Below are 24,138 nucleotides of genomic sequence, written 5' to 3' on the forward strand. Positions count from 1 at the left end.
CTTTACATTTCTGGGGGTTTTCTCTATTTGTTTGTTTTTTACTGTATTTTGTGTATTTTTTCATTATTTTTAGGTCGGGCTACCGGACTCAAAACGCCACTCACTTTGTTGTTGTTGTTATTGTTGATATTGTTGATATTGTTGTGTTTGTTGTTGTTGTTGTTGTTGTTGTTGTTGTTGTTGTTGTTGTTGTTGTTGTTGTTGTGTACACGAGTTAAATAACTATGTCTTTGTTATTCGTGAATGGATAGGGCTAAAATTTGGTAGGTATAATCTATAGATCTGTATGCATCGACACTCAGTGCCCAATTTTAGATTTGGGGCCCAAGGAGTCCCAAGGTGCCCCCCCCACCCAAAAAAAACAAAAAACAAACAAAACAAAAACAAACCAAAAGCCGATTTCTCATTTATTTGGGAATCAAATATTACGACGGTTGGTGGTCCCGAATCATTGACACATACCACTATATGAATGGGGCTCATTACTCCGTATGTGTAACGGGGGTGGCAGGGGGCACCTGGGGGCCCCATTTTTCAAATGACTACTCCTCCATTAATGCACGTTGAATCGGGCTGTAATTTGACATGGATATTCTATGAGCGGATGTCAAGAGCCTCTTGAGACCTTTTTGAAAGGAGGGGAGCGGGGGCCTGGGGGCCCACCCCCTTTTCCGGTCATTTTTAAAATTATCGGATTGTAGTCGTGTGATACATCGTTTCAAAGGTAATTCAACGTAGATTACGGTTTTATGTTGCACAATTTCATTTGTTTTACTTGGTGGAACTGACTAATTTCATTGAATTCTCAGGAAAGTGGTGCGTGCTATTTGGAGCGGAGACGTTTCGCGGGCCCTGTAGTTCATCAGAACTTTTTTATGTTTACTATATTTAATATTTCTGGAGACATATTGTGTGTTTATATTGTTGTTTAGTATACATTTCTGATATGTGGTGTATTTTTGTTGTTTAGTGTATTTTTCTGATTGTTTTGTACATTTATTGTCATTTTGTGTATTTCATTGTCGTTTTGTCTGTGTGTGTGCGTGTGTTGTCGTTTCATGTGTTTTCAGTCATTTTGAGAACATTTATTGTTTTTCTATTTTTCTTAATCTCATTGTATTTTGTTTTAGTTTTGGGGTTTTTTGGAGTCATTTTTGTTGTCACTTTGTATATTTTGCTCTCATTTTATGTATTTTTTGTCATGTATTTTTCTCTCATCTTGAGAGTTTTTTTCTTGAAATTTTACAGTATTCTTTTTTACAATTTCATTTATCACACGGTTTTATCCAAAGCGATGCACAACACGAGTTGTTATGGTCACCAAAAACAAAACAAAACAAAAAATGCTTTAAATGTCTCTGCGTAAGTTCCAACTGATCTCATTCTGACAATCGGATCATGTTGAAGTATTTGAGTCCAACTTTCTCATGTCTGCAGTCTCTGTCTCAAATTCCCAGAAGTCCAAGGTACAGCACAGCAGAGTAAAAAATGTGAGGAATGTTCCACTAGAGGCCGAGAAAGGGTGGGAGGAATGTGTGTGTGTGTGTGTGTGTGTTCTTTGTGTTTGACGTCACAGCTGCGACTGGAGTCCAGGACATCCTGTGGAATTGTTCCTGAAGAATGTAAAGCAGCATCAGTTGTCTGATGGAAACGTTCCAAGGATGGAAAGAACTGCAGAGGAGGTTCTCTGAGGACACAAACTTTACACACTTTAACCATCTCATCCATCCAGAGATAAGATCAGACCAGGGGCATCAAACTCATTTTAATCAAAACGAGTGATTTCATCACTAAATTGCCTGAGTTTTTTGCCTCAACATTTAAATAGTATGTAAAGTATGTAAAGCACTGACAATATCAAAGCATTAAGTGACAGATTTCAGTCCCTGCAGGTGTGAAGCCCTGATTGTAAAGTTGCACATGCTAAAATAAACAGCAACTTTAGCAACAAACCACTCCGTGGACAGCGCTCGATTGTTTCAATGAGCTTTTATTTTGGTATTTTCCAGTGAATTGATATATGAGCTAAATATTTAATTTCACCTTGTGAGATTTAGATTTAACATTTAGATTTACATTTAACATTTAACATTTAGATTTAACATTTAGATTTAACATCTAGATTTAACATTTTGAGTAAACATTTATATTTATATTTAACATTTTGAGTTAACATTTATATTTATATTTAACATTTAACACTTAGATTTATTATTAATATTTAACATTTAGATTTAGATTTAACTTAACATTTAACATTTAAATTTAACACTTAGATTGAGATTTATTATTTAGATTTAGATTCAACATTTAGATTTAGATTGAAATTTTAGATTTTGCAATTAACATTTATATTTAAGATTTAGATTTACCATTTAAGTTTTACATTAAACATTTAGATTTAGATTTAACCTATAGATTTAAAACTATATTTTTTTTTACAAGGAAAGTAAATATCACACATTTCACAAATATTGCTGTAAATCTGGTCAAAAGTAAAAAATTTCACTAATTGTTAGTTGTTCCAATATTGACACTTTGAACAGTTTTTACCACTTTTAGGCCGAGCTATTGAACTCAAAACGTCACTCACTTTGTTGTTGTTGTGTACACTAGTTAAAATCACGACTCCTCTGTTAATTGTGAACGGATAGGGCTGAAATTTGGTAGTTATAATCTATGGATGTGTACGCATTGACGCCCCAAGGGGCCCAAAGGAAAAAAAACGAAAGTCAATTTCTCATTTATTTGTGAGTCAAACATTGCGATAGTTAGTGGTACCGAATCATTGAATCGGGCTGTTATTTGACATGGATATTCTATGAGTCAAGAGCCTCTTGGAGACCTTTATTTACTCAGTGGAACCGAGTCATTTGACTGAATTCTGGGGAACGTGGTACGTGCTATTCGGCGCAGAGACATTCTGCGGACCCGGCTGTAGTTCATCCAAACTTGTTCTTTCCATTTTAGCCCACTCTAATTTGCAATTTTCAACCAATTTCTGTGATTTTTAAAATCCCATTTCACCTTTTCCACCATTTTTTGGTCACTTTTAACCCATTTTATTTCTAAGTAAAACAAGGATTTAGACTTTTAAGATTATATACTTTGGCCCAAATAATGATAACCTTCCTGGATTACAGTAGATATTAATCAGATGAATAAATAAATGTGGTCATCACAGATTCATAGAACAATGGACCATCATGTTGCTGACTTTATGGATGGACCCCAAAAATCTCTCACCTTTATTTCTCCTTATAGATGGCCCTGTCTCCACATGACTGTTCTTCAATGTTCATGTCTGTGGGCCAAGTTGGATGCTCTAAACGGCCATATTTGGCCCCCGAACCTGGAGTTTGCTAAGCGTGTTTTATCCTGAGGAGGACAGAGAGGTGTAAGAGAAGCAGAGATGGAGGTGATGGAGGATGCAGTGACGCAGAGATGCTGTGAACAAAGCTATTTTTAGCCTCTTGTGAGAAGACACATGCACAAGCCCCTCCCCCTTCTCCTTCCTACGTCACTTTTACTCCAAGCCCAGCTTTTGTTCTCTGTGCGTCACGTGACAGAGGTGGGGATGGATAGGAATACTAATAATGCTGCAAAGATGGAAGAACTCAGAGTCTCTTTCCCCTCCCTAGGCTTGATGTGTGGGTGTTGATGGTGTTTCCCAGACATCACATCACTATTTACATTTCGACACACGCTTTGATCAATCAGAAAACCAATCGTTGAAGGGATTAGTCTTTGATGGATTTGTCTGATTTTTGTTTGAAATGGTGTAAAAAAAAAAAAAATCGGATCCAGTTGTTGTGTTGTGTTATGTTATGTTATGTTATGTTATGTTATGTTATGTTATGTTATGTTATGTTATGTTAAGTTACGTCATGTCATGTCATGTCATGTCATGTCATGTTATGTCATGTTATGTTATTAAGATAGATAACTAACAGTGGAAAAACACACTATTGCCCATGTTGTATTATATTAAATCATATATCGTATCTAATTTAATATAATTTATTTTTTAATTTTCTTATGTTGTATTCTATTATAATATATTACATTATATGAGTCTATACAAAAATAGATTTAAAGTTTTAAATTTAGATCTTAACTTCATTTAATGTTATTTTATTATGACATATTATAATAAATTACATTATAGGAGTTTATAAAATAATAGATTAAAACATATATATAATTTAGATCTTTATTTTATTTTTATTTGGGCTGTATTGCATCATTTATGAATGGTAAGACTGGTAGAGGCGGGGCAAAGCTAAGTAACGAGAACTATCTCCTGATTGGACAATGTTTTTTTTTTTTAACGCCGTAAGAAGCCTCACTCTGATTGGCTTGTCTGTGCGATGTGGGTGGGCCTTTAGCTATGACGCTGTGACAGGATACGGGTGTTTTACTCTCAGAGTAGAGCCTGAAAACCAGAAGAGATTCAACAACACACACTTTTTACTCCGTGCGTTTCAATCTGAGCACATAAACAAAAGCGGCTCCTCGGTTTTCAGGGGTTTTAAAGAGAATCGGGGTTTTTTTCTCCCCCCAAGAGGTTTTTATCAGCGTGTGTGCATGGATAAGGAGGAGCATCATCCCTCCATCCGTCTGTCCGTCACCTCCACCACCGGCCGCCCGGTGGAGCTCACCGTGCCCCGGGGGGAGACCGTGGACGGCCTGAGGAACCACATCTGCCACAAACTACGGCTGCAACGGGACAGGATAGCCCTGCTGCACAAAGACAGGTGTGTGTGGGTGTGTTCATAAAAATATAATGACATTATTATTATTATTATTATTATTATTATTATTATTATTATTATTATTATTATTATTATTATTATTATTATAGACACCTGACTGCAGGGACTCTGCTGGACCAGAGGGTGACAGATGGTAGCAAACTCACCCTAGTCCCAGCCATAGAAGCAGGTTTACTGGTAAGTCCCAATAATCAATAAATGTTCGATCACAGGTGGAAATATGCTGATTAAAGAGGCGCTTTGTTGTGTTTGATGATGCAGTGCTCCACTAGCAGGGCTGAGAGGAGCACCATGGACGTGCTGGAAGATTTGACTGATGTACAGGTAATTAAACAATTACCATTAACACTCCTATTGTCCTTGGGGTCAATTTGACCCCATTCAATGTTTATCTATCAACAAATAGTAGTTTACTTTCTTTTTCTTTTGATAGAGAATAACCCCAAATGAATTCTGTGAGAGTCATGAATGTGCACCCCAAATTAGAAAATATTTGGGTGAAAGATTTTCAAAATACACTTATTCTAAAACTGGCGCTAGAGAACAGGTCAAGGTTTTAATTATCAAAGCTTTATTTATGGCTTCAACAAATAAACAAAGTGTCTGACACAAAAACTTGGTCGACAATTTTCTAAAAATATTTTTCTGGAGGCAAATCTCCATGGGGTCAAATTGACCCCATGGGTAAAATGTCTTGGTAATATTTGAGGATAATATGAGGGTTAAAATGATCAAATAATATTAATGTCTTTTAAATATATTCATGGACTTAGTTTAACCTTTCCATTCATCCACACACAAAATTGTAGAAAAATACACAAAAACAACATCAAAAGTACACAAAATGACAACAAAATGCACAAAACTACTCCAAATACACACATTATGACAACAAAGACTCACAAAGACACAAAATTACTCCAAATTCACAAATTACGACAACAGAAATACACCAAATGACAAGAAATGCTCACAAAATGATAGCAAAATACACTAAATGACAACATAAATACACAAATACACTCATTATGACAATGAAAATACACAAAATGACTACAAACACATACAAAATGAGAGAAAAATACACAAAATGACAACACAAATACACAATATTATTCCAAATACGCACAATATGACAACAAAACCACAATATTAATCCAAATACATGCATTATGACCACAAATGTACACAAATCGACAACAAACCCACACAAAATGAGAGAAAAAATACACTAAATGACAATAAAATACACAAAATTACTTCAAATACACGAAATGACAACACAAATACACAATATTAATCCAAATACATTTGTCATTGTTTGCCTGTTTGTAATTTTTGTACATGATCTTGTGTAATTGAAAATACGGGACATGTACAGTATGTATGACTATGCACTGTTGTGACTGTTTGTGTTGCAGATCAATGACTTCCTGTGCAGACGTTGTCCTCTCAGCGTTTCTCTACGTGTTGGCTCCTCCCACATGATGCACGTCCAGCTTCAGCTCTCCACCCCTCAGCCTGAGGGGGTCACCAGTGGACCTCTGAGCAGCGAACACTTCTCCACCTGGGCCCCCACCTCCAAGGACTCAACATTTCCGTCCATCCACCACACACCAGGAGCAGCTCCCTCCTCCCCATCTAACCCAGTCCATGGCCCCTCCTCCCAGTCTAACCCAGTCCATGGCCCCTCCTCCCAGTCAAACTCAGTCCATGGTCCCTCTTCCCAGTCCTCCCAGTCTATCCATGGTCCCTCCTCCCTGTCTAACCCAGTCCATGGTCCCTCCTCCCAGTCTAACCCAGTCCATGGTCCCTCCTCCCAGTCTAACCCAGTCCATGACCCCTCCTCCCAGTCTAACCCAGTCCATGGCCCCTCCTCCCAGTCTAACCCAGTCCATGGCCCCTCCTCCCAGTCTAACCCAGTCCATGGCCCCTCCTCCCAGTCTAACCCAGTCCATGGCCCCTCCTCCCAGTCTAACCCAGTCCATGGCCCCTCCTCCCAGTCTAACCCAGTCCATGGCCCCTCCTCCCAGTCTAACCCAGTCCATGGTCCCTCCTCCCAGTCCTCCCAGTTTAACCCAGTCCATGGCCCCTACTCCCAGTCAAACTCAGTCCATGGTCCCTCTTCCCAGTCCTCCCAGTCTATCCATGGTCCCTCCTCCCAGCTTCATTCAGCTCCACCTTCAGGTTCAACCCCACTGGTTCTCAGTCCCAAACCAGCTGCTGCACCAGTTTGTCCATCTGGTTCTGGACCTCAGAGTCCAGCAGCAGCCTCCACCTTCACAGAGGTCAACACACACACACACACACCACATTACTCTGTAATAAAGAAAAGCCTTAAAAATGACACATTCCTCATTAATGTTCCGTGTTTTTCTCAAACAGACCCGTGATGATGACAATATGTCTCAACCTGGAGCTGTCATAGAAAGCTTAGTTCATCACTCTCCAGGAGTCTTCTCAGGGACTTTCTCAGGTACACAAGAGAAAACTACACACACACACACACTCATAGTATTAGAAGTTTATTCTTGTAATATTATAAATGTATTCTCATATCACAACTTTATTCTCATGCTATCTATGACAAGTTTATTCCCATAACATTTCAAGTATATTCTCATAATATTTTAAGTTTATTCTCATAATATTATAACTTTATTCTTATGATGTTTCAAGTTTATTCTCATAATGTTATGTGTTTATTCTCATACTGATGCTAAGAAAAAAGGTCCGCACAACTGCGTGGTTAGCTCCCAATTTCACTTTTAATTTACACCAAAATCGTGAGGTTTCGGGCTGACCGCCCTTCATCAGACATGAGTGATTTGATTGTGCTCTATTCTCATACTGATAGCAGTTTATTCTCGTAATATTATGAGTTTATTCTCATAATGTTATGAGTTTATTCTCATAATGTTATGAGTTTATTCTCGTATTATTATGACTTTTTTCTCATACTATTACGAGTTTGTTCTTATAATGCCGTATAAATGCCGTTGTAGTAATTTGTTTAAAACAAACAAAAATAACATTTTGAGCAGAGCCTCTAGGAATAAAAGTCTCACATTATTTTCTCGCTGTGTGTTTTCTGTCCTATCAGTTTATTCTCATACTATATTATTACTGTTTTCCATCCTCTCAGGCAGTCTGACTCCTCGTAGTCAAAGTAGCGTCTCTCATCCTCGCCGTGGCGTTCTCATCATCCTTCAGATCCTCAATGACCTCCTCAGAGCAGCGTACAGCCACCAGAGAGCCTCAGCCCCCCTCCACCACCCAGCCTCACGTCTCCCTGAAGACAACCACGCCCACAGCACCACCACCTCCAGCAGTGTGAGACAGAGGTCAGAGCTGCTCGGTGAGGACACTGTTGACCAATGATGACCAATCTGAACATTGTTATTGTCATTTTTGTATATTGTTCTTGTTTTTTTATGTGTTTTAGTCGTTGTTTTGTATATTTTTGTTGTTTGTTTTGCTGGTATCATTTAGTGCATTTTTTATTTCATTTTTTCCATTTTTGTTGTTGTTTGTGAGTTCTTGTTATCATTTTGTGATCATTTTTTTCCCTCTCATGTTGTGTTTCTGATGTTATTTTATGCATTTTTCCCTAATTTTGTGTGTTTTTGGTTATATGTTGTGTATTTTAATGTCATTTTTGTTGTGATTTTGTGTATTTTTGCCATTGTTTATGTGGTCTTGGTATAATTTACTACATATAATGTGTTTTTGTTGTTGTTTTGTGGGTTTCTGTTCTTGCTTTGTACATTTTTCTCTCGTTTTGTGTGTTTTTGCTGTCATTCGGTGTGTTGCCATTGTCATTTTATTTGTTTTTGGTCACAAGTTGTACATTTCGATTAAAGTGGCCGGCATTTTTCCTAATTACAGATAAATTACAATCATTTTTTCATCCCCTTAAAATCAATTACAACTATGTTTTCAATTATTAAAGTTATATTACAATTAATCACAATTACAGAGCCTTTAAACGTATCCTTCCTCTTGTGTTAGCTTTCTGTTAGCATCTCGTATGATAACGGGTTAATTGGTTTTGACCCATGTCTTTAAACAGCTATAAAATACACTAAAATATATATGTAAATCCTTGTTTCTATCTCTTGGTTACCTTAGGCTTTCTTATCCATCAAAATATAGGTTTTAATATTTTTGTTGTTGCTGTCTGAGCCTTTTTTGTGTCAGTATAACCATACATCATTTATTTTCTGACCCGCTTGTTCCTTTTTTCAGCTTTCATTTATGTCTTTATTGTTCATTTAATGTAGTTTTTTTTTTTTATCAGTGAAACACTCTTGGCACAGAACAAAGCATGGTTTACATTCAACACGTGGATACATAACCAAAAAAAATGAGTTCTTGGACAAAACACATAGAAACAGACGCTACTGCTACAGTTAAAGCAGGGGTTCTCAACCTTGGGGTCGCAATACACTGGGAGGGGGTCACCAGATGCCTTCAAGAAACTAAAAAATATAATTTTTGCCTATTTTTACTTGTTTTCTACAACTGCATTTAATTTGCCATATTATAACCTATTGTTATCACTTTTTCTTGCCATACTTTTGCTTTTTTTAATGCATTTTTGCTACATTACTCCCATTTCTGACACTTCTCCATCACATTTCAATGCCTTTTCTGCACATTTTCAAGACATTTTCAGCACTTATAAACCCTTTCCACCACTTTTCCACCTATTATCACATACTTTGACTTATTATTGTCACTTTTAACCAATTTTCACCATATTTCATGCTTATTTTGGCCAATTTAACCACATTCACCATTTGTCATGCCCTTTATTTGCCAATTTAAACTTCAATATTGACTCTTTGAACCCTTTTTACCACTTTTTCTGTTCATTTTCCCCCTCTCTAATTTGCAACTTTTAACCAATTTCTGGGTTTCACCACATTTTTTTACCATTTTTTTGGTCACTTTTAACCTATTTAATTTCTGATTAAAACAAGAATTTACATCTTTAAGATGACTATATACCAGTGGTTCCCAAACAGTTTGCCGTGATTATTATTTTGTGTATTCAGTTGTGTTGTGTTCTACTTTTGGAGAATCATGAACACCTATGAGTGAGGGCGGGGGTACTCATGGTATGACAAAAAGGCTCAAGGGGGGAACCACTGGTCTATAGCATGTAGCGGTGAACTCTGCATAACATGGGTCAACACAGCAGATCTTTTACATGTAAAATACTGCTTAAACAATAGGTCTGAACTACTCCAATACCTCCTTCACCACAGGTTTCATTCACTATTACGTCAGAGCATTTCACACCTATTCAAAATAAGAGCCAATCCTGATTAACACAAAGGAGTTTAACCCACATTTTGACAACTGAGGTGTTAATGATATGCCTAGAGATGTCGTTGGCTGCAACAAAATCATCTTGTACTTACTTTGAAACAGTTTCCGTGTGATTCTCAATCAGAAAATGAAGTGTATCAGGAACTTTTAAAACCATTTTACAAAATAAATAATTACAGGAGGTCTGTGACTGTGACTAACTTTTGGCAATAAATTGAGGCCCAAAACTTGAATTTTATACATGCAAAATATATTTTAAAAGTGGTAAATTCACAGGCCTGTTGTGGTGATTGTATGTGTGCTTTTGTATGGTGTCGTTTTAGCATCTTAACATTTACATTTCAATGCACTGATTATAATGTCTTGTGTAAAAGCCCAACGAGGGACAAGAGTTGGAATTTAGCAATAGCTTTGTGATAAACATCAGTTACAGCCACACTATTGTTACTCTGTAAAATTATATTATCACTGTTTAAATAAAATGCTATTATATCCAATTGACAGTTTTTTAATTGACTTTCCCATGCCAGTTACATTTATAAAGTCAATATTCTGAAAGTTATGATTACAACAGCAAAAGATGTTTTCAATTACTATTGCAATTATAATGATGTCATAATTGTAATTAATTATCGATTACAATTATATCTGACCCCAAACCTGAACTTCCTGTTATCAATTAGCAGTTTTTTCCTCTCATTATGTGTGTTTTTGTTGTTGTTTTGTGTTTCTGGTGCTATTTTGTCATCATTCTCTCATTTTGTGTTTGTCGTTATATTTTGTATATTTCACTCTCATTTTGTGTATTTTTATTGTATTTTTTTGTGTTTTTGCTGTTGCTTGTGTGATCCTTGTATGATGTAGAAAATTGTCTTTTATTTTGTGTGTTGTTGTGGTTGTTTTGTGTGTTTCCGTTGTTAATTTGTGCATATTTCTCTTGTATTGTGTGTTTTTGCTGTTATTTTGTGTATTTTTGTTTATATGTTGTATATTTATGCTCTCATTTATCTCATTTTGTGTGTTTTTGCTGTCATTCTGCTTGTTGCTGTTGTCATTTTGTGTGTTTTTAGTTATATATAGATATGTTGCATATTTTTGCTTTCATTTCTCTCATTTTGTGTGTTTTTGTGATCATTTATATCTGTTTCTGTTGTTATTTTGTATATTTCCCCCTTTATTTTGTGTGTTATTGGTGCCATTTTGTGTATTGCTATGTTCATTTTGTGTGTTTTTGGTTATATGTTGTATATTTTGCTGTAATTCGTGTGTTTTTGTTGTTGTTTTGAGTGATTCTGGTGATGGTTATTAGTTTTGTTGTCATTTTGTGTGTTACTGTGTATTTTGTGTATTATCTGAAGTTTATTTTTTTAAGTAAAACTTGTGCATTTTGTCATCCCTGTTGCAGGCCAGGATCTGCGTTTGCACACGTCTGCAGAGGAAAATCAAACGTTGCACAGTAAAGTGGAGCGACTCCAGCGTCTGATGCGTCAGAGGCGGCTTCGCAGGAACGTGTCACAAACCTCTGAGCCGTATCAACGACGTCATCCATGTTTGTAGTCGTCTACGTGAAGAAGACGATGTGTTTCACTGTGACTGAAGCCAGAGCTGCTGACCTTTGACCTACATTTGTGGAATGTCCGCATCTTTACATCCTGAGCTTTGACACTGAAGATGTGATTCCTGTGCTGCTCGATGTACTTAGCGTTTGTAGTCCCAGTCTGTCCTTTAACTCAGTGGTTCTCAACCGTTTCAGAAAAATGATGGTCCATTGTTCTGTGAATCTGTGATAACCACATTTATTTATTCATCTGAATAATATCCACTATTATCCTTGAAGTTTACTATTATTTGTGCCATAGTATATAGTCATCTTAAAGATGAAAATCCTTGTTTTAATCAGAAATAAAATGGGTTAAAAGTGACCGAAAATGGTTGAAAAGGTGGTGAAATGGGTCCAAAGTGTCAATATTGGAGCAATTAGTTTAAACTGGCAAATAAATGGGAATGACAAATTGTGAATGTGGTCAAATTGGCAAAAAAAATAAGCGTGAAATGTCATGAAAAGAGGTTAAAAGTGACAATAATAGGTCAACATTTGTGACATTATAGGTGGAAAGGTAGTGGAAAGGGTTTATAAGTGAAAGTTCTTGAAATTTGAATGAGAAATGCTTTTGAAAGAGCAAAAATATGGCAAGAAAAAGTGATGAAAATAGGTTAAAATATAGTAAGTTTTGTGTAGTTGCAAAAAAAACAAAAAAAGATGGTATGAAATTGTTAAAAAAAAAAGAATTGTTTATTGAAGGCATCTGGCGATCCCCTCCCAGTGTCTCGCGACCCCAAGGTTGAGAACCCCTGCTTTAACTGTTGCAGTGTGTGTAGCGTCTGTTTGTCTAAGAACTCATTCCATTTGCTAATGTATCCAAGTGTTCAATGTAATCCATGCTTTGTTCTGTGCCAAGAATGTTTCACTGATGAAAAAATGTACATTAAATAACAATAAATATGCAACCTTGATTGTGAAACATTGTCACCATTGGCACTTTTTTCTTTATTAGGATATAATTTTTCCATCTTCCGGTTAATTTATAGCCTAATTGAAGACAAATTTTAAGAATCTGTATACCACAGCTTTAAATAAACTTATGACAATCCTCTTTAACTCTTTAGATATTGATTAATTTCATTTCATTTTGTTTTGTTTTGCTCTATTACTATCATTACATAATTTCTTTGGTAAAACTAACAATTATTGTATTGTGGGTAAAAACTGGGATAAAAAAGGTGTTACAATGATAAACTAGTTGAGTAAAATATAAATTATCTATCTATCTATAATTTTAATTCTGAATTAAAGCTCCCATGTAAACCATCTATGAAAAAGATACTTAATCTCCCATTTGTCTATAGCAAGACATACTTCCTACGGGCACTGCACTAGTAATTAAAAACTAATAAATCAGCCCTTACGTGTGTGTCCGAATAAAATACATACCTATGTTATGAATAAATCGTTTTTTTTTTTTTTTCCATTACGAAGCTCTGTGAATGCACTGATAAAGCTCGCATGGTTCAATACAGTACTTCCAATAACGTTAAAAACCATCTAATAAGTGTTGAAGTGGATAGGATATATCTTTTCCGTCGTGGTTTTATATGTTTTTTTTTTTTTTTTGTTATATTTTTTGTACGTTTTTCTGTAATTTTCTAACCGCTGTTCCTGATCACAGCGGTAGTAGTGTTCTGTGGCCGGTGGTGTCGCTGTGGTTCCGTGTCCTCCCAACAGCCGAAGAAGAAGCGCCGTGAGCACTCAAAAGCGACCGGATTCTTTCTCTCCTCCTCATTCGATCCTCAGCGGAGCTTCAGTTTGTTTGTGACCGGAGACGCAAGGTAAACCAAGCCCACACACAATCACACAAATGATTCAACAAACGCTCACCGCCTGTTTTAATCGCGTATTACACATTACACGCGTTTTCAAGCTTTACAATGTGTATCTTACATTTTTAAGTGTAATTTAAATCATTAAAATCCTCGATATCTGCTTGTAATGTTTTCACACATCTTCAGATATGGTGCTGCGTGTGTTTGTTACTCGTGTTTAATGCGTGGTGTGGTGATAAAGCCGTGTTTTTTGAAGCCGTGTCGTGGGTGCGAAGTGTGAAGGAGGCCGCGCTGCAGCAAACAAAGTGCGGAGCTTCTACAAAATGGCGCCGAGAGAAAAACGACGCACCACGTTCACAGGCCTCAGGCTTTCTCTGTCGGCAAAAACCTCGACGTTTTGCCTCAATTTGTTGCCAAATTAAAACAAAAACAATTGCATTTTCGTTAAACATATATATTGTTTCGGAGTTTCTACTTTTTTCTTACAATGGCTTTATTTTCTTACCTGGCTGCTTTGACCCACTTTTAGCTTTCATAACCGCATGGTGGCTAATGCTAACGGCCGCGGTTTTTTTTTTGCTTTCGTTTACCTATAGTTACATTAAACATGGGTGACGAAGGAAAGCTGTTCATCGGAGGTCTGAGCTTCGAGACCAATGAGGATTCTTTGGCCTCCGCCTTCGGCAAATACGGAGTCCTCGAGAAGGGTAAGTCCAGTCCACCAGAACCCGGCTTTAGGCCTTCAAAGCCCGGACAATAACTGGAGAAGGAGAAGGCCAGGATATTTCTAAAATTAACAATCTATGCTATTTACGATTAATTCGTGCAGATGTTTTAGATATATATTTCTCCAACAATTTTAACACAATTCAATTTAAAAAAAATTTAATCTAAATTGACATGTTAAAGCAACCAAAGACGCTGAAGGCCCAAAAACAATCAAAATTAAGAAAATTAAATGTATATTGACCACAGTAAATAAATTTCGGGTCCGTTAAATATAACTTATTGCTTAACTAAAATTAACAAAAATTATGCTGGACTAGTTTCCAAAACTATATTTAACATCATTGCTAAACATTTCTCTTCAATTCCCTTTGAAAGTTTCTGACTGAAAATTTACAGCACTTTATTTTTTACTTTGAATAAAAATTAATATTTAAATATGTAAATTATCAATTAAATTTACTTTCATCTGATTTATTCCAATAAATTCCCCCCTTTTTTAGTTATTCTAGTAATGTTTTTTTATATACAGTAGTCCTCACTATATTGAGTTTCACGTGCTTAATGTTTTCACCGCTGCATTCGCCCACCAGCGACACATTTAACTCTAAAATTCACTGTTTGTGGAAATGCGGAGCTATTCTCCCTTTTCTCCTCTCAAAAACAAAAAGCTGGTGATTAGCGGCTAATGCTATCCTTGTATTTATAGACTTCTCAAAATTAACAGCCTTAAAACATGTATAAATACAAAAAATAAGGCTGACTGCTTTGTGGATTTTGCCTATTGCAGGTTATTTAAAACGTAACCCCGCGAATAACGAGGGACTTCTGTATTTTAATTTTTTCCTCCAGTTGACGTGATCAGAGACAAAGAGACTGGGAAATCTCGTGGCTTTGGGTTTGTGAAATTTGACTGCAAGGAAGATGCTAAAGACGCCATGGAGGCTATGAATGGAAAGGTAACAATGTTGCAAACATTAAAATAACTAACATCTGTGAAAAATTGAGCTTTTTAAAAAATAATTACATTTGTTTTCAGACTCTCGATGGCCGTGCCATCCGTGTCGATGAAGCAGGAAAGAGCGGGCGCAGAGGGGGGTACAACTCTGGATCAAGAGGCGGCAGCAGATTTGGATCCCGTGGAGGTAGAGGTGGGAGGCCTAGCTCTTCCTAATTCACTTCAATCTGCACATCTGTTTAAGCAAAGGAAGTCTGAATGTGTGGAGCAAAACTAAATTATACAAAAAAATACACTTAAGATGAACACAAATGCAAAAAACATACACAAAATGACTCTCGAATCACACTACAATAACAACAAAAAATGACTGCAAAATACACGACTCCAAATAACATTACAAAAATCATAACAATGAGTAAAAAATTGCATTTATCATGTGCACGTCCCATAGAATTAAATCTGGATAATCGCACACTATTTTATTTATACCCCTTATAACATAGAGTATGTACAAAAGGGATGTACATCTAACCTTCAAACAGACTCATTTGGACACAATTGACAACTCTACTTAAGCCCCCACTACAGACTTCTGACGTATGATCAAAGTCTGAATTTGATCATTTTCTCTTTTCTTCCAGGTGGATACAATTGTGAGAGAGGCTATGGTGGTGGCGACAGAAGCTATGGTGGCGACAGAAGCTATAACAGCGAGCAGAGAAGCTTTGGTGGAGGCGGATACAGGAGCGGCGGATATTCCTCCGGCGGCTACAGCAGAGACAGCAGGTAAGCCAAGACTTTATTTAGATTTCTGTTCATCCGATCAGACACATGCATGAATAACCTTTAATTCATAACCTTTAATTCTGATTATAGGAGTCAAGGATACGATCGCTCCTACCGCGATGGATATGACAATTATAATGGTAAGTAGAAAGTTGCATATACATGAGTGCTTTTAGGCTTATGTTGGGGCTGTCAAATAATTTTAAACACTTCACATTTGAACACTGCATGGATTAAGTCACATGTGTCAAACTTGAGGCCCGGGGGCCGAATCTGTCCTTAAAGCATCAAACTTGGCCCACTCAAAGCTGAAATGACAAAACAGAAACGTTGCTTACGTTACCAGCTAATTTGTAAATGCAAAAAATCAATTAATCTAATATTTGCAGCATTGTTATTGCATGACATCAGTCCTTCAGAAATTGTTAAAAGAATTGCCTTTTTCCCTAAAATCTTGAAAGTTTTCCTAAATTTATTCTGCTAAATGTTTCCAAATTTAAAACAATTACTGCAAAGACTGATATCCTCATCATTTATTCATGTATAATTTATTCATGGATTAGTTGAAATTACTCTAAGCATAAAATCTGTGGGCCATTTAAGCTCAAACTGGTCTGTATTTGGCCCCTGAACTAAAGTTTGACACCCCTGGATTGAGTGAACTGGTTAGGGTTTAGAACAGCCCCAACATATGATTGGTCGTACGCACTGTTGGCGCCTCCTCGTCTCTCAGTCCTACTGTGACTCATATCTCAGCTGATGATGGAGCTCCTTTTGATCAACAAACACAGTGAAGGGAGGAGGGGGCGGGGAGTTCCTAAATTTTTATGGGGTGGGGGTAAATTTGTGTGAAACTTTAGTGTTGGAAAAACTTTGCCGTGTCTTTACCTGTGTGCCCACTTCTTATCCTCAGCTGCACACGAGTAAACATCTCCCCCTGATTCAAGATCATCACTTGGCTGGCTGTATTTCAAAGATCCTCAAGAGAAAAAAAATGTCCACGTGTTTATTATTGCTGACTTTAGTTTTGTAGTTTTGTTGTTGTAGCTCAGCATCTTAAAAAAGAATGTAGCCATGAGTTCTGGTCATTCCTCTCACGTATAAAGAAAAACCATGTTAAAATTACCGCTCCATACCTTCTGATTGGCTGCTTTTGATTCCTCGAGTAAACGGTGTGACCTGGTTACTGTACAGTCCTTGTTCGTCTCGTGGCTTTTTGAACAGGCCACGCCCACCATCTTTGCTCTGAACTTTGTCCAAACGTCAGTGTTTCCTACTTTGATACTTTATTTTTGTTTTTGTTAATCTGACGGGGCTTGTTTTGGTTAATTTCCTCTCTCAGTTTTTTTATGACTGACCTACCTCCTGCCAGCTTTTAAACTGAGAGGGAAGAGACTTTTCCTCCAAAAGAAAAACACCTTTTTTGTGGCAATTTTATGCTCCTTTTTTTTTTTTTTTTTACTAGTGTACACTTTAGTGTAGTCTAAAAGGCTCCTGTATGTTCAATTTCCCAAAAAAAGTGAATTCCTTTCAGACTGGTGAACTACACACCTGAAGTTGGCCGGCTGTTCATGAAGTTGCAAAATTGCACCAGTCAGTCCAAAGGTATCATTACTTCTGTGCTCTGCTCAACATCTGCATTTTTTGTTAATTAAAATGTGCTGTTAATGGACTAATCGTGCTCGCAATTTGACTTGAAAGCCTGTAACTTAGTTTCCCCACCGATAACGTCATCACCAAGGGATACAGTTTTGTATTTGTATGATCAACCTTTTTTTTCTTTGTCCGTTTGGCTTCATGGAGCCTATTAAACAGACTGTGGAAAATAATCTTGACCTTCCTTTTGCCTTCTAAAAAAAAGAACTACCAGATGAGTTTAACTCTTAAGTCTATAATATCTTATAAATTAAAGATGGAAAAGAAACTCAATTGCGTAGCGTATGATCGTTTTGGCTGAAAGACCCTAAAGGTGCATTTGAACTTGACGTGACTTCAGAAAACTAGTTAAGTTGTGCTTTATGCTCTTCATTGCACTGGTGACGTGCTGACCGGGTTCAGTGTGGCTAAACATCTTTTAACAAGTTAAAGCCAGTGGAGTTACGTCTTTGTCATAAAATAAGACAAAATATTGTAATTAAGTCTTATAAAAGTATACTTATTTTCTAAATATGTAACCATTTAAAAAATATATATGCATTGTACTTAATCTTAAAATATTAAATTTAGATTATTAAAATTGACTTTAATCTCAAAATATAAAAAATGAATGATTTCTCTTAATCTATTAAAAATAATTTTAAGTAACCATATTTTGATGCTCTTGTCACTTTATTTTTGTAAAACTTCAACATTATGACCTTTAAAAATTGTTAGTTTACAGATCTGGAGAAACTGTCTAATTTTTTAAATTTTAACTTCCAGCGCAATCGAATCACAAGAGTCACATTATCTAGTCGCTGAAATCGTTTGAATCCTCCATATATTTTTTTGGGGTTGTGACGGCAAGAATGTAGAACTCTCTAGTGACTCATAAATCTTAGAGTGTTGACCAAAAGCTTCCAGTCCAATGAATTCTCTTTGGAAAAGACTTGGTGGGATTAAATATTGAGGGGGGTGGGTGGGTGTCTGGTGCCTGTTAACGCTTCATTACATTCAAGAGGGCAGCTACCTACTACTACCACAAGTCCTCATGGAGAGTGAAGTGTTGCGTCCACACCCAGGTGCTCCTCAGAGATGAAAGCTGCTCTTGCCTAGGTCTCATAAGTGGAGAAAGTAGGCCAATGCACGTGAGGTAAAAATCTCCTTTTGCTTTGCTCACATCCTTCAAACTCAGATCATTTTGTTGCCATGAATTCCTGAAAAGTTCGACTGTTGTTCTTCTCCTACTTTAATGTCACCTGCAAACATGCCACAGCCTCTTCCACCACCTATCAGACTCCTTCCTGACAGTCCCTGTTAAATGGGGGAGGGGGGATTGTGCTCAAGTCCACTAAATCAAAAAAAAAACGCATTGGCCTCCATCACAGGAAGCATTGTTTGCATTGGTCCTAAAATGGCTCCTGATTAGTGGTTAGCTTTAGCTTCTCCTGCACAGTTCAGTGGTGAGTTTCAAAGGGAGTAGTGAGTGAGTCGTGTTGCATGCAGTGACTGAGGTTTTTAATAAAAATGTATTGTTTCAAGATGTTAATTTTCCTCTTTTTGTCTTTTTAGGGTGACGTGACATGCTGAGTAATCACTGGTGAATCCTCACAGATGGCCTGAGATGGTCCTGACTCAGCAGATCTGAAGTAGGTTCAGACCAGTGGTTCTTCATCTTAAGATGAAACTTAAGACTAATGAATTCCTTGTGGTTTTCTCAGGTCCATAAGAACCACAGGACTCTGCAGCACGTCTGCTGGTGTTAAAGCACACTTTGAAGATGGAGCCATGGGACGTGTGTGAATAGTGGACGTTCCATTAAACTGGAACTAAAAATCTTTAATAAATCAATAAAATTTTACAAAGATGTTTTTGTGTTGTAAGTCCAACTCAATGAATCCAAAAAGCGGCTCAAAGTTGATTAAGGTCTATGGTAAGTTGATAATGTATTAAAGCCTGTTACTGACTAAAACTACCTGTCAAATCCATTAATGTTAAAAAAGCACATTAATAAATGTCTTGTAGTAAATGCAGATTAAATAAGGCCTTTCTAATGTATTTAACATTAAAAAAAAACAGTATTGGAATGTATCGACTGAATCTAATGCCATAAATTTTAATTTAAGGTTATTTTTCAGGGTCAAAGTTTAATCTTATTGTTAAACCTGTGATTATTTATGCACTAAAAGTAAAGGTTATAGGGTTTTTCTGATTTTCTTTATTTAAATGTAGCTTTTTGTCAATCTGTAATCCACTGGTTAGTGAAAAAAACTAATAAAAACCATTGCTTGTTAAAAATCACATTAATACACTTGTCAAGCTCTAAGTCTTGTAGCCAAGTTTCCTTTGGGAGGAAATTACATGAATTTATGAAGGTTATGATTCAGAGTCTCAGTTTATTCTATTGTAAATAAAACTTGAGTTTAATGTAAACAAATTTTTACACAATAAAAGCAGCTTTTTTATACCTTTCAGAATCTTTTAATTTGTTTTGTTCAGTTGTAAAATTTAAAATACATCACTTGATCAAATCATAACATTTTAATTATGAAATAAGTAATGAGTGCATGATAATGGATTAATGATGGCTAATACTCAAGGCAGCAACATTGAGTATTGGAAATGGAAAAAGCTGTGTTCAAAACAGAGGTAAGGCTATAGTATGGCAAAAAAAAAAAAAAGCAAACCTAGTGAATTTTTTTTCTCATCTATACACTAAAGACTTGTAATTGAAATGAGGTTCTACTGAGACTTGAACACATCACTGGATTCAGTGTCCAGAGTGCTAACATTACACCATGGAACTCTAAAGACCCTTAAGATTAATTGTTTCCCATTTTTCTTCTGAGGAAAGGCTATAGTAAAACATAAAAAAAGGTCGAAAACATTTTAAACACCCCAAAACAGAGGTAAGGCTACAATAAGGCGTAAAGACCAGTGAAAAAATTTTAAACGCCCCAATATGGAGGAAAAGTTATAGGAAAGCAAAATAACGGGCGAAAAAATTTCAATTGCCTCAAAACAGAGAAAAGGCTATATATAGTAAGGCATAAAAACGGGCGAAAAAAATGTAAACGCCTCAAAACTGAGGAAAGGCTATAGTAAGGCATAAAAAAAGTTGAAAATTTTTTAAACACCCCATAACGGACATAAGGCTATAGTAAGGCATAAAACGGGCAAAAAATGTTTAAACGCCTCAAAACGGAGAAAGGCTATAGTGAGGCATAAAACTGGGCGAAAAATTTTTAAACGCCCCAATTTGGAGGAAAGGCTATAATAAGGCAATAAATGGGCGAAAAAAAACTTAAATGCCCCAAAATGAAGGAAAGGCTATAGCAAGGCATAAAAAAGGCGAAAAAAATTTAAACGCCTCAAAACGGAGAAAGAGCTATAGTAAGGCAAAAAAACGGATGGAAAATTTTCAAACGCCCCAATTTGGAGGAAAGGCTATAGTAAGGCATAAAAATGGGAAAAATTATTTCAAATTACTCAAAACGGAAGTAAGGCTATAGAAAGGCATAAAATGAGCGAAAATTTTTTAAATGCCCCAAAAAGGAGAAAAGGCTATGGTAAGGTATAAAAACGGATGGAAAATTTTCAAATGCCCCAAATTGGAGCAAAAGCTATCGTAAGGCATGAAAAAAGTCGAAAAGATTTTAAGCGCCCCAAAACGGAAGAAAGGCTATAAGGCATAAAAACGAGTGAAAAATCTTTAAACGCCCCAAAGTGGAGGAAAGGCTATGGTAAAGCATAAAAACGGGGGAAAAATTGTAAGCGCATGATGCGCATCATGAGCTTCCACTGAGAGTTGAACTCAGATCACTGGATTCAGAGTCTAGAGTGCTAACCAGTACACCATGGAACCCATAAGGATAAACTTTGCATTTTTTTTTTTCTCATTTCAGGCTACAGCAATGCATATTTTTTCCAAAAATTTAATAAAAAAAATAAATTGAGTTAAGACCATCATTAGACCCTAAAAACTACTGCAAATATAATGCACATACTTAAACAGGGCTAAGAAAGCAGTAAGGCACAAAAAATGACAAAAAACTAAAATCACCCAAAATCAAAAGTAATGCATGGCATATTTTTTCAAAAATTTCGAAAAACAAAAAATTGAGTTAAGACCATCATTAGACCCTAAAAACTACTTCAAATAAAATGCATATAGTTAAACAGGGCTAAGAAAGCAGTAAGGCAAAGAAACGGGTGAAAACATTTCAAACGCCTCAAAATGGTGGTAAGGCAATAGTAAGGCAAAAAATTGGGCGAAAAAATGGTAAGGCATTAGTAAGGCATAGAAATAGGTGTAGAAAATTCCAACGCCTCAAAATGGTGAAAAGGAATACAAATATTAGATATATTTCCAAAGAAATAAAAGTCCTGTGACTGATACCATGAGGTTCCACTGAGACTTGAACTCAGATCACTGGATTCAGAGTCCAGAGTGCTAACCATTACACCATGGAACCCAAAAGGATAAACTTTGATTTTTTTTTTTTTCTCAATTCAGACTACAGCAAGGCATATTTTTTCAAAAATTTCATAAAAAAAATAAATTGAGTTAAGACCATCAATAGACCCTAAAAACTACTGCAAATATAATGCACGTACTTTAAAGGGCTAAGAAAGCAGTAAGGCACAAAAAATGACAAGAAACAAAAATCACCCAAAATCAAAAGTAATGCTATAGCACTATTTTTGTGAAAAAAGAATTTGGCTAAACATAAAATTACATTACAGCAGAGTTCGTCATTTTTATTTTGCAAGATCTCTTGTACTGGAGTTATGAAAGCCCATTTCAAACAATGTCCATTTCAGCCTCTTAAAAAAAAATCACCACAATAACTCGTATTTATGAAACACAACTGTGGGACAAAAAAAAGTATCATATATTATTAGACAAAAAGTCATAATTATAAGACACAAAGTCATAATAATAAAATACACAGGTCATAATGATGATACAAAGTAGTAATATTGAGCTAAAAAAATCACAAGAGAAAAAGTCAGAACTAAGAGTCATAAAGTCCTAATTATGAGATACAATGCACATGTGCAACAAGTGTTCTGATCAGTGTTGACTTTCACAGCAAATTTTTATTTAGTTTTAGTTATAGTCTTTTGACTAAAATGCAACTTAGTTTTTGTCAAAATTTTGTCATCAGGACTTTTAAGTTATAGTCTAGTAAAATTTTAGTCAACTAAATGACATTATGATTTTAGTCGACTAAATCTGTCACAGATATAGTCGACTAAAAATATACAGCATAAGAGTTTATTATATTTAAGATTCAATTACCATGTATCAACCTGATATTGGATGGTATTAATGTTTTTTAAATACACACAGACATATTTAATGTAGTCAATGGATGGAAAACTACAAAGGAGGTATTAAGGGAGTTGTCAGTAAATGTTTGGTGATACTAGAACATAAAGATCCTCAACTTTTCCTCTCCCAGAGTAAGAATATTTTGGTGATGTGTTTAATGTTTAAAGCGTCTGTTAGTTAGACCGTACAAAGTGGATGCAGGCATTTTATTTATTCATTATTCAACATGTATCAAACTACAACATTTATAGCCAAGGCTAATTTGCAACGTCCGTCCCTAGAAGGGCTTTTCAAATGCATATAGAAAATACAAAACACAGAAAATACATTTACAGTAACATTAATTCTGACATTATACAAAGGAAGTGCATTACACAAAGTAAGTGCATTTGCATAAAAAGTCAGGTTCCAGTGAAATGGCTTTTTATTTAATCAATGGCTTTTAATGACATAAAACCCATTGATGGCTGTTATTGCGTCATGAATTATGCCACTTTGTTGAGTATTGTGGTATAATTGGTTGCATCAACCAAGTGCACTAATGTTGCACTGGTAATTATGATATTGATCATGATGATAATGGAATTTTACCAGAAAGCATCTTATATAAAGTATGTCTCCAGCTCTTGTCTCTTATAGTTTATCTCTACTGTGTTTGTTTTAGCTGCGTGTTTACGAGTAAGAAAACATTATCCCGGGTCTGCAGCGTAGAAAGCAAGTGACTAGTATTTATTATTTTTAAATGTATTTATTTATTTTATCTTTGAACATGCTGTAAGCCTTGCATGTTGTTAAATTTCATAGAAGCATTTATTAATGAGATAGATTTGATAGTTGTCATTATTTACAGCTGGCTGCCAACTTTCAGGTTAGACTCACAATTATGGGCAGATACAACCAGTTTACTAAAAATATAATACTCAAAGTTTTATATTATACTATTTAATTACGAACTTACGTACTTTTTATGTGTTGATTTAATTTATTTGTAATTTTTAAGATTTAAATGTATATTTAACATTTATATTTAATATTGAACATTTAGATTTAACATTGACATTATATTTTTACAAGAAAGAAAATATCACAAATTTCACAAATATTGCTGTAAATCTGGTCAAAAGTAACGTAAAAAACATTTGGCGGCCCATAATCCGTGTATCATCCGTTCATATTTATCTGTTGTTTTTCCATTG

General features: G+C 35.8%; 2 protein-coding genes and 1 non-coding gene across 5 annotated transcripts; 2 read left to right on the forward strand and 1 right to left on the reverse strand.

The window, feature by feature from the left end:
• The first annotated feature begins 4,175 nt into the window (after positions 1–4,175).
• Positions 4,176–11,959, forward strand: LOC114458463 (midnolin-B-like). 2 transcript variants are annotated; one of them, XM_028440834.1, is made up of 7 exons: positions 4,176–4,757; positions 4,865–4,952; positions 5,037–5,099; positions 6,197–7,063; positions 7,161–7,251; positions 7,921–8,133; positions 11,518–11,959. In XM_028440834.1, the coding sequence occupies exons 1-7, from the start codon at positions 4,315–4,317 to the stop codon at positions 11,667–11,669; spliced, it is 1,917 nt and encodes a 638-aa protein (XP_028296635.1). In that variant the 5' UTR covers positions 4,176–4,314; the 3' UTR covers positions 11,670–11,959. The 2 variants fall into 2 exon arrangements, with proteins under 2 accessions (XP_028296635.1, XP_028296636.1); XM_028440835.1 differs by having other exon boundaries at positions 7,921–8,119.
• Positions 11,960–13,365: 1,406 nt separating this feature from the next.
• LOC114458455 (cold-inducible RNA-binding protein B-like) lies at positions 13,366–19,472 on the forward strand. 2 transcript variants are annotated; one of them, XM_028440825.1, is made up of 8 exons: positions 13,366–13,499; positions 14,090–14,200; positions 15,072–15,178; positions 15,259–15,370; positions 15,822–15,966; positions 16,057–16,106; positions 16,880–19,253; positions 19,326–19,472. In XM_028440825.1, the coding sequence occupies exons 2-7, from the start codon at positions 14,101–14,103 to the stop codon at positions 16,891–16,893; spliced, it is 528 nt and encodes a 175-aa protein (XP_028296626.1). In that variant the 5' UTR covers positions 13,366–13,499; positions 14,090–14,100; the 3' UTR covers positions 16,894–19,253; positions 19,326–19,472. The 2 variants fall into 2 exon arrangements, with proteins under 2 accessions (XP_028296626.1, XP_028296627.1); XM_028440826.1 differs by having other exon boundaries at positions 15,259–15,364.
• A 2,535-nt stretch (positions 19,473–22,007) lies between these two features.
• On the reverse strand, positions 22,008–22,079 carry trnaq-cug (transfer RNA glutamine (anticodon CUG)). Its single transcript has one exon. It is a non-coding gene; the product is annotated as a tRNA-Gln (tRNA).
• Between the last annotated feature and the right edge of the window lie 2,059 nt (positions 22,080–24,138).

The sequence above is a fragment of the Gouania willdenowi genome, unplaced genomic scaffold (genome assembly GCF_900634775.1).
Source record: "Gouania willdenowi unplaced genomic scaffold, fGouWil2.1 scaffold_119_arrow_ctg1, whole genome shotgun sequence".
NCBI lineage: Eukaryota > Metazoa > Chordata > Actinopteri > Blenniiformes > Gobiesocidae > Gouania > Gouania willdenowi.

Coding starts and splice junctions, on each gene's coding strand:
- LOC114458463 (XM_028440834.1), top strand. CDS start 4,315: ATGTTTTTTTTTTTTAACGCCGTAAGAAGCCTCACTCTGATTGGCTTG. Junction 4,953..5,036: donor CCATAGAAGCAGGTTTACTG/GTAAGTCCCAAT, acceptor TTGATGATGCAG/TGCTCCACTAGCAGGGCTGA. Junction 7,252..7,920: donor CTTCTCAGGGACTTTCTCAG/GTACACAAGAGA, acceptor CCATCCTCTCAG/GCAGTCTGACTCCTCGTAGT.
- LOC114458455 (XM_028440825.1), top strand. CDS start 14,101: ATGGGTGACGAAGGAAAGCTGTTCATCGGAGGTCTGAGCTTCGAGACC. Junction 15,371..15,821: donor TGGATCCCGTGGAGGTAGAG/GTGGGAGGCCTA, acceptor CTTTTCTTCCAG/GTGGATACAATTGTGAGAGA. Junction 15,967..16,056: donor GGCTACAGCAGAGACAGCAG/GTAAGCCAAGAC, acceptor TTCTGATTATAG/GAGTCAAGGATACGATCGCT.